General features: G+C 50.4%; 1 protein-coding gene across 1 annotated transcript; it reads right to left on the bottom strand.

The window, feature by feature from the left end:
• Positions 1-268: 268 nt before the first annotated feature.
• Positions 269-9,597, bottom strand: HDHD5 (haloacid dehalogenase like hydrolase domain containing 5; the record flags this gene model as incomplete). The annotated part of the gene is made up of 8 exons (XM_082480197.1): positions 269-5,087; positions 5,677-5,865; positions 6,147-6,321; positions 6,728-6,761; positions 7,240-7,333; positions 8,532-8,644; positions 8,977-9,177; positions 9,574-9,597. 8 exons carry the CDS (start codon positions 9,595-9,597, stop codon positions 4,724-4,726), a joined length of 1,194 nt encoding a protein of 397 aa, XP_082336323.1. The 3' UTR covers positions 269-4,723.
• Positions 9,598-10,241: the final 644 nt, after the last annotated feature.

Below are 10,241 nucleotides of genomic sequence, written 5' to 3' on the forward strand. Positions count from 1 at the left end.
TCTTTCCCCACCCCCTACAGAGTAGGAATGGTCAAAGTTGCACTCTTCTCACCTGACTATGGCAGATGTAGAGCTTACAGGGAATTGCAGTTTGGCTCAGTCAAAGGAACTGCTGGAAGGGTATCTTTCAGGGTGGCTTGCTCAAGAAAATCTGAGAATGGCTTGATGAACAGAACAAAAGACAGAATTTGTCCTGATAATCTTCTAGGGCAAAGATATGAAAGAGACCAGGGTAATACTCATGAAATGTACACACAGCAAGTTAAAATTAATTTTAAAGAAAACGTCTTTTATTATTTTATATATGTGCTAGATCAAAGGAGCAACTCCAGAACTGGGTTGAAATTAATAAGAAATCTAAAATAATCACAGCGTGTGATTTCTCTGTATGATACGTAATCACTCTGCTACAGTGCACATGACATAATCTGAAACATTACCCACTTATTGGAGGGAAAAAGACAAACCAGGATTAAGATTGGAAAAAAGGGGACAGTAGTGTTATTTGACTCCCTGAATGCCAGGATAGTAGTTGCATGTATCCTCTGGAACAAAGGAATTGATGTCTCTGGCCACCACGTTATGGCATGACATAAAAGCTCTCTGCTTCAGATTTAAAACAAGGTCTAGCCCTTCTCTGCTTCCTCCCTGCTATACTCAGTTGTCTCATCTCGCTGCATACTCCCTTCAGGCTTGACTACAACCCATCCATCTGTGGAAGATGGAGTTGTTAGGATCAGGTCTTCCCCATGTTTGTTGTATAGGGCAGTGCACCATATAAATATTAAGGTATTGTCGTGGTTTGGCCTCAGCCAGCATCAAAGAACCATGCAGCCACTCACTCGACTTCCACAGCCGTGGGAAAAATCGGCAGAAAAAGGCAAAACTCGTGGGTTGAAATAGGGCGATTTAACAGAACAACCAAAGGGAAGAAGAAAGAAAAACAGTAACACCGATAAAGGAGTATAAGGACACGATTACAGTACCACCGCGAAGCGCACCAGCCAGACCCGCACCGCCATAGCCCGCCCCCGAGTGGCGACTGCCCCCCCTCCCCGGCTAGTGCCTCTTATAGCTGGGCATGGATCACCTGGTATGGAATACCTGCCTCCCCTGCTGGCTCCTTAGGGAAACTAACCCCATCCCTGCCGGAACCAGGACAGGTACTAGATCAGCAAGTGAAGTCCCCTCTCCTGCTTGGTCCCATAATCTGCACAGAAGTATGCTTGCTCCAAATGAGAGAAATACAGCTTCAGAAATACCACTTCTGTGCAATACATGAGACAAAGGAAAAGGTTTTTTTTCCAGCCACACTTGAAGCTAATTCCAGGAAGCTGCAATTCCAAGGAAAAAAGATTTCACTGAATTCTAGCAATAACTGATGTCCATAAATGAACTGCAGATGAGCTAGAAGCCTGCACAGCACTCTAGCACAAAACTCATGGAGCAGAGGAGACCTGGCAAGCACAGTTGTCTGCAGAAATTTTCCACAATCAAATCAGTATCCACAGCAGCTGGAGAACCCAGATTTCCTACTCCATCCACAGTGTTCATGCAACAACTAGGCAGTGACTTGGACAAAGTGCACTGTTTCAAGGAGCTGAGCAGGGGAAGAGGAGAAAGGTCTTTCTGTTGCTCAGACCAAGGGCAGCCCATCTGACTAATTAGTGCATAGACGAACAAGCAGAGCCTTTTATGCAACCTTACTTGCTAAGAACTGGGGAAAGGGTACAAGATTCTTCTAGATTCCTTCTCTTCCCTTCTGTCCAATTTCAACTTGCAAGTGAAGCACTTAAATTCCTTACCACTGAAGTTCCTCCTACACATTTTGAAGACTCCCAGAGCACTGTTTCAACACTAACATGGTGAAAAAAAACAAATCTGGAGCTAAAAGCAGATTTGGAATCTGAAGCAGATTCACATCAGTCAGCTCACCTCTACTGCTGTTCCAAAGATGGAGATGCCTGGCTGACCCTCCGTGCAAATGCAAACCTCTTCCTTTCTTGAAGGAGGTGCTACCTCATTCCTCTTGCTACCTACCTCACTTCTGGCTGAGATGTGCCACGCATGCTGATATGAAATTAGAAACTGCTTGTGATTTCTCAAAATTCTTCTGTATGTTCCTTCCACAAAGCTACCGCCATCATTGGAGCAGCAGCCAGTGCCCCCAGCTCCACTTGCGACAGCTGATTCAGCAGCACTACACCCCACAGGGAACACGGGGTCAGCAGCACCTTGTCTTTGAGTAACTGGCAGCACAGTCTTAACAAGTAACAAGAAAGAGCTCTGTCAATGGTTACTGCGCACACAGAGACAGACAGACCTTAGTATTTCTGCAGATAAGTACCTAACAAACTGAAGGTGTGGTGAGCAGTTATTGCCAGCAGCCAGCTCTCTCAGGTCTATGTAATCATGGCCTAGAAGACCGTTCCTATGAAAGTTATCACCCAAGTTAGCAAATACTGCAAGGAAAAGGAGAACTCTTCTTTCTGCACTGGATAGCACCTCTGAAAGTGAGGCTGAGGGACACTAGAGCTAGTTTACGAAAAAATGGGGTTTGGCCTTCCAGTTTCAGGCCTTGCACACTGGGTCCACAGCACAATTGTGATCGTGGAAATGCGCTGAAAGCTAAAAGACCTTCCCTATGTTATATGCAAAATCCTTCCCTGTACTTACTCTTCTGGAAACTGGAGACAAGCCCTTGTCTTGTGCAAGTAGATGAAATGGTAATTGTGTTTTCTCTCCAGTGAAAGGCAAAAGATTAAAATTTAAGATTGTGTTCCTCACATTACAGCTGATTTTTAAAAGAAGCCAAGCGATTCTTGTCCTACACAAAGGAGAACTCCAGCCAGTGCTAAGAGAGGAAGAGACTGCTTCCCAGTATGGATTTCACAGGAGGGAAATTCACCCAAAGAGAATACCTTTCTGCTCCTATTCAGAAAATAAGGTATAGAGAAAGAAGCCATGGAGAAGGACCTCTTTGCCCAAGTCGCTCACAGAGCACCCAGTCCCATTCAGATGCAAAGCCTCGCGTAACATAAGAACAGAGCCTACTCTGCAGATACATCAGTACTGAAAAGATGGAGAGCTGCTGAAGCAGAATGTCAGTGCACATGGATGCTGAGATTAGAATTAAGAACAACTCAAACTTCTGTGCAGAACATCTTGTTTGTACCCTGTGTATGGAGCTGCCTGGTAAAGCAGGAAAGAAGAGGCAGAGCAGACCTATTTCTTAACTCTGTGTGGTGTGAGCTGAGTGTAACTAGGAACACCAACTCAGTTGTATTGGCTCCAAAGGCTTTCCATCACATAAACAGACTGATTTATGCTTCTAAAATCACAGTGCTTCTCTGGAATTAAGACACTCCTTGCTGAGCTAATATTTCACATGGAGTTTCTCAAGCAATGCTTGCTTAGCTTCTTCGAACTGTCTAAGGATAGCCCAAACTAGGAAAGCAGAGGCAACAGAAGGTGCATGACACTAGGGATATGGAAATGTTCCTGGGCAGTAAATCCCTGCTGCTATTTCATGTTAGGGGGACTCTACCTGCATGCCAAATGAAAAGGAACAGGGATCAGACCACATAGGGTATCCCTGAGCTGCAAACCACATGAGGGATGAGAAGAAAAAAGGACGGATACATTTGTACTCTTAAAAATGAAGATTGTGGATTTGGGGCTCAGGTACCATCCCGGCTTGGTGATCTCCTCTTTCAGTCCTGGCACGGAAGGAAGGAGCAAAGGTGTGCCGTGACTCTGTATGGTTGGCCCTTGTTCCAAAGAGAGGCCTCTCTTTGGAAGCTGTGCCAGCTGGAGCAGGAGGATGACCCTTGCAACAGTTGGGGTCAGGGTGGGTGCTGAAACAGCCTCTTGCTGCAACACTGGGTTCTGGGCAAAGACAACCCTGGAAATTCAGACCCTGTCGTGGTTTCCTCTGCTATGGAGAGCAGGCTGCTGGCTCCCTAGTGGGATGCGAAAAGGCAGAAGTGTTCACAGAATGCTAAATAGGCGGGAGGGAATAACGTAAGTTTCCCCTCAGCCCTGTAGCAAGTTGCTCTGACTACTGCAGCTTCCTTTGAGGGGGCCGTGCCTTTCCAAGCTGCCAGATGACTGCAAAATGGGACTTTGTTTCAGACTGACAGTGAGGCAGTGGCAAATCCCCAAGCAAACAGAATTTGTTAAAGTCCATAGGCACTTATTCTTTATAAGGAGAATGTTAAGAGTTAAAGCCTTCCCTTGGCAAAGTGCCACCACAACACAGCTTCTGGTGTGCTCACGTCACAGACTGGACGAATAGTGCATTGTACAAATGGTACATTGGCTGACAGTGGCTCCTTGCACAGGGAAGAGCTTCCTCCTCAAACACATCATGAGGAGGAGGACAAGCTTGCCTGATCTTCATGCACAAAGGGCAGAAAAGAAAGAACTCTGGCTGAACAAAACTGGAATTGCTGGGACAAGCTGCCGCCTTATACCCTGTTTCCATTATGGCTCAATTATTGACGGCAGCAATATACGTTCACAGTTGAAAGCCTGCTGGCAGCTGTCAGGATTGCAGATGAGTACCAATAAAAGCAAGGGGCCTTTAGTGCTGAGACAGGGAGTTTTCTTTCATGTTGGCTAGATTAGTTGATCACCCCAGGTCTCTCCCCATTCCTTCCCTCTTCCCTTTCCAGTACCTAACATCCCTGACAGTAGATCTTTAGGCATACCTGCCTTAACCCTAGCTCCAGTTCTCCTTCTTGAAAGCAAGCTGCACAGCATCATTCACATCGTGCACTATGTAAGATGCCTCCACCAGGCTGGGGTCAAAGCAAAAGTCCCGATGGCCATGGAACACCGTTTCTGTTGTGCATTCCTCCATTTTTCTGGGAACATCCGCATTGTGGCGGTAGACCCCAGTGCAGACCAGAATCGATTCGCAACTCTCCACTGAATTGTTGCAGTCCTTCCTCAGCTCGAGTTGATCCTCAATTTGGGGACTGGCTGCCTCCAGGCTCCTCTTCATCTGGACCTGGCTGTCCTGAGCTGACTTGAGGTAGTTGTTGTAGAGGTTTGCCCCATAGATATCAGACATAGGGTTATCCCTAGATAAGGTCACAGTGTGAAACAGAAATGAGAAACTAGCCCATACATCAATTTCTGGCTCTGGCAGACTGGGATCAAGGCAGCACTGAGGGAGGAAGGGGAGCAAGATATTTACTAACATCAGAAGAACCACCCAGTCTGGGTCAGTGAGTCTACCTAGTGGCGTGTCCTGTTGAGTTGTGGTGAAAGCCACATGCTTCACCAACATCTTTCCAAGGGGAAAAGACATGTCCAAAGCACCCATAGCAGTTTCAGCCACTACTGTAATGTATTCCCTAAGATCCAAAAGCGTTGGGCGTAACTGGGCTAATGGTACCACATCCGAGTCTCTTACCTTTTTTCTTTAATCCAGTCATGCTACATGCATTCTGCATCCTACAGTAACAGCTTTGCTAGGCTGACAGGGCCCTTCAAATTATTAAAAGTGCAGGGTGCAAAAAGCTAGCAAGCATCTGTCCCAGGATGTGAGGCTCCAGAGATGCCATGGGGACTTTAGTATTAATTTTAAAAATATCCATTAAAAAAAACACTTAGGACAAGCCAGTATGCAACTCCCTAAGGAAACCAGCAGGAAAACCAGTCTCTTACCCAACTGCATAGAGGCGTCGGATGGGAGACTTCCAGCCCTGTTTCTCTGCCTGCTGTTTTATCAAGTATTCGGCATAGCGGTAGGTGACTGTGCTGGGTTTTCCAATCAAGGCCTCATACTTCAGCTCATGGCCTGTTACTTTCTTGTAGATGTTTTCCAAGCAGAGAAGGAAAGTGCCATGGCCAAACCTGCTTCAGAAAGGAGGTCATCAATATTCCCAGTCACACCACTTAAGTAGCAAACACTCCTCAGTGAGGAGGACCATCTGCTGTAGCCAGGGTACCACCTAGTTTGGACACGTTATCTACCCACACAGACCTCCACCGGCAGTGGTCTGGCTTTTACTTCTTGAAAGTTTTAGCCTTTGTTTCTCATGCTGCTAATTATGCCATACAGTCAAACTCTAACACTAAAAAATGTAGTAAGAAAAGATCATCTGCAGGAGAGATGTATGACATATGCTCTTCACCTGGGCATCTTGGCTTCGGCCATCCACAGGAGATCCATGTTGCAGGCAAGAACAGGCAGATGGGGATACGGTATATCTTGCAGCTCTGCCCCAGGGTTCCCATTGCTCAAGAGTACATCAATAATAAGTTGCAGGCTTGTCTCCCACCTCACTGGCTCACCAAACAGAATCACCCCTGGAAGATTTTAAGAGATGCTTAGAAACTCACAGCATCCAAGTATAGGACCCACTACCAAAACCCACCCACTAGCAAAAACACTCCTCTGCTGGGATGCCCTGGCTAATACAGCTACTGTTGGAATGTGGCTGGTGTCAGGGCTCCAGTCTGCATATCACTGCACCATGTGCACCACTGGTCCCAGATACGGGAGCAGTGCACAGAGAAAAGTTGGCTTTGCTCTTATCAAGCTTGTGCTTCACACTGTATGAGGGCAGCGAGGCTGCCTCCTGACTGTATCCTCTAAATAAGCTGCCTGTGGATACTGATGAGCCAACAGCACATCATTAGCTCCCATCCCAGCTGGCTTGCCTTGCTGTTATTTCTGCTTGCTGTTCATATGTAAACAAAGGCTATTGCTTACCTTCTATAGTGGGGAAGCCAGTGGTTGGAGGAGGCTGCCAGAAAAAAACGAAGGCTGTGTTAGTAATGCAAAACCTAATGCCATCTCCAAAACAAAACTAAAAATGCTTCCTTTGAACCTGCCAAGGCAATCCCATAAAGAGGCAAGACAAGGCCACCTGGAATGCCGAAGAAAGATTCCGCCCCCACCCCACCCCCCCCAATTAGATTTCACAGATCTTGCATTCCTGTCTCAGAGTTGGAGATGCCAACCAAACCATCTTACCATTCACTGAAAGGAATAGCAACAAAAGACAAGCACGGCATAATGGCATAAATGAGGGGAAAGTCACTACCCTTCCTGCAGGAGCCTGCAGAGAGATGCTGGCTACTCAGTACCAGTCCCAGGTTCTCGCTAAACAAAGTCACTACCAGCCAGCTGCTCTGTGCCTCTGCAGCTTCTCCACGCCATGCTATACACTCCAAGCACCACCACACCAGACCACCCGTTCTACTGATGCATCAGGAAATTACCAGCTCCTTTGGCCTCCGGCTCTGATCCACCATGTCTAACAGGGGATATGCCTTCCTCAGTGCCTCCATGGTGACCACATGCTTGAACCCCAGGCTATTTCAGACTGTCAAGGAAAGTTGTGCAGACTGTTTTTTTTTTTTTTAAGTTACTGTTTTTCTAAGTTACTTGCAAAAGCATCTACAGGATTAATGAATACAAGTCCTAGTAACGGAGCAGTTATTTAACCTGGTAATGCATAACCTCATGGCTTTCAGTGAAACTGTATGCTCTGGTTCAACCTACAGGTGGCCCTGAAGGTTTACAAAAAAACCCAGACTGGGGTGATTTAATTTGAGATCAGCAATCCCCAGAATTAGGCAAAGAGCAGAGGTCGCTCCAAGACCTCTATGGAAGTATGGATGTGCTTTGGGAGACCTTTAAGGCCAGGGTTCTCATACTGATGCAGCACAGGGAGCTGGTCAGACTTCTTGGCTAGAAGCAGAATCGGTGAAGCTCTGGTCAGCTCAGCTGGTGAAAAGAAAATGGTCTGTGCTGATAAAAACTGCGCAAGTGAAGGATGAGTTGCATTTGCTTGCAGAACACCTTGCCCTTAGCTCGCCCTACTGGCCTTGGGGAAACACAGAGATGAGCCAAGTTTTTGTACCAAATGAAGTTAAATGTTAAGTACAAGGTGTGACTCTGTGTGTACAGGTTGAGATGTCGCAAACCCTGCAGGCAGTTCTTACCTGCTTGCAGACAAGGGGCATGTCAGACCAGCTGTGCCCTTGCCTCAGCCAGGCAATATGCATGTGTGATTGTCATTTAGACCACGTCCCTGTACTGGGATGCTCTGAATCTAATGATATTTGAGTTCCTTCAATTGCTGTCAGATTCATGAGGAAAACCTCAGCTGTGGGAGAGCTGGGAGTGATCTCTAATGCACCATGAAAGAATGGGAGAAGCACAATTTTAGCTCAAAAGTGAGAAAGGCACAAAGCTGACGGAGTCCTTATGATGACATCCCGCCAACGGGAACAGCAATCACAAGCGAGGTAATCAGCGTGAGAAGCCAAACACAGAAGGAGGACAGCTAGGAGGTAACTAAGATGGAGATCAACAGTGCCTGCATTTGAGCCTCTCCATGAGGGAGCCTCACCATAATATGAAACCAGTGACCTCTCTGTCTCCTTGTGCTTCTACAAGCTGACCGAGTGAGTGCCAGGGCTATGGGCAGGGCAGGAGCAGCAGCGTTTAGCTGGGAAGCCGCAGAGGGACGGGCAGAGCCCCACAAGGCACGCGCAGCAAAGGATACTTCAGGGCGTTCTCCTCCACGGGCCCCTGCCCGGCCACCAGCATGCACTTCTGGTGGAACTGGCTGAAGAGCCGCAGGGGGCTGTGGGACAGGATCACCTGCTCCGGAGACACCTGCGGGAGGGAGGAGAAGGTGACGGGGGATCCGTGGGGATGGTCTCCCCCCTTCTCCCTGAGGTCAGGTCACATCCCTAACCAGGGCTGCCACCCGCCTCCCTCCATCCCCTCAGGCCAAGGAAGGACCAGTCAGTCACCCCGTGGTGCCACCAGCCCCACAGCCCTTCACCCCTCCCGGGGAAGTCGCACCCGGGTGGGCTCCCTCCTCCACCGGTGCTCCCCTCCATAGCCGGGACACCTGAACGGGGGGGAGCCGTGAAGAAGCCGCCTCCCAGACGGCGCGGGGCTCCGTCTGACCCTGCCGGAGGAGCCGCCTCGTCCTCCCTTACCTGCAGCCCCAGCGCCTGGGAGAGCTCTTGGGCCTTGGCCGACCTCAGGCAGTTGCCGGCGTTGGTCAGGAAGACGACGGGCACCCGGAGCCGCCCGCCGCCGCCCGCCAGGCTCTGGAAGGCCTGGCGGGCGGCGGGCAGCGCCTGGCTGCCCCGCACCAGCACCCCGTCCACATCGAAGAGGAACCCGAAGGCCGGCGGCTGCAAGGCGAGCGGAGGGGACGGTCACCCGCCGCCAGGAGCCCTTCCCTCGCCTCGCCTCTCCTCTCCCCTCCCCCGCACCCGGCCCCGGCCTGCGGCGCCCTTCCCGCCCCGGCGGCAAGGACGCGGCCGGCGGGCCTGGACCCTCGCCCCCGCCGCCGCTCACCCGGCCCCCGGCGCAGGCCCCACGGGCGGGCGGCCGCCGCGGCCCCGCAGCACGCAGCAGCCCCCGGCCGGCCCGCAGGCAGCCGCTGCCCAGCGCCATGCCGCGCCGCTACCCCCTCGGCCCGGCCCGGCCCGGCGGGGCACGCCGGGGCTCGTAGTTCCCGGACTACAACTCCCAGCGAGGCGCGGGGCCCGTCGGGGCGGGACGGGGGCGGGCGGAGGGCTGCCTACCTTCAGCCCGGGAAGGCGACTCATGTCCTTCCTGCTTCGGAGCTGAGGGTTACGGGCTTGGGGGGGGCTGGGGGCGGCGGGTGGTTTGGCACGGTCTGGGGAAGGGGGGAGCGGGTACCGAGAGCCCCGCGGTGGGAGAGGGGTGCGAGGGTCACGGACGGAGAGAGAGGCAGGAGGGGAGCGAGAGGCTCAGACCTCTGGAAGGTGGTTACACCGGGTCCATCTAACCCCTTCACAAAATCCAAGAGCAGGAGACGCTGAGTGAAGCTGGCTCGGTGCTGGAGGGCCCAGTACTCCCAGTTCCAAAGGCATCACCCAGGATAGATTCCGATCTGAGGTGGTGGCAGCTCACCCTGCCCGCAGGTCTGCGTGAAAAGCACCTTCACTGCAACTTTTAACCTCTGCAACCTGCTGTCCTGCCTTCGCTCAGTCTTTTCTACACAAACCCAAGTCTTCCGGCCTTTTTTTTCCCCCACAGATCATTAAGTTTTCTAAAACTCTGGTCATTTTTCTTGCTCTCAGATGTGGGACTGTGTCCCAGTGACTCCCTCTTCCCTGCGGCGCCAGACAGAAATCTTGACACTGAATTCTGCTGAGGCCCTTCCAGACATGAAGAAAGCGAAAGGTTCGCTTCATGTCCATGGAGATGAAACGGTGTTTGTTTGCTT

The sequence above is a fragment of the Vanellus vanellus genome, assembly GCF_965231255.1.
Source record: "Vanellus vanellus genome assembly, chromosome: 1".
NCBI classification, from domain to species: Eukaryota; Metazoa; Chordata; class Aves; order Charadriiformes; family Charadriidae; genus Vanellus; species Vanellus vanellus.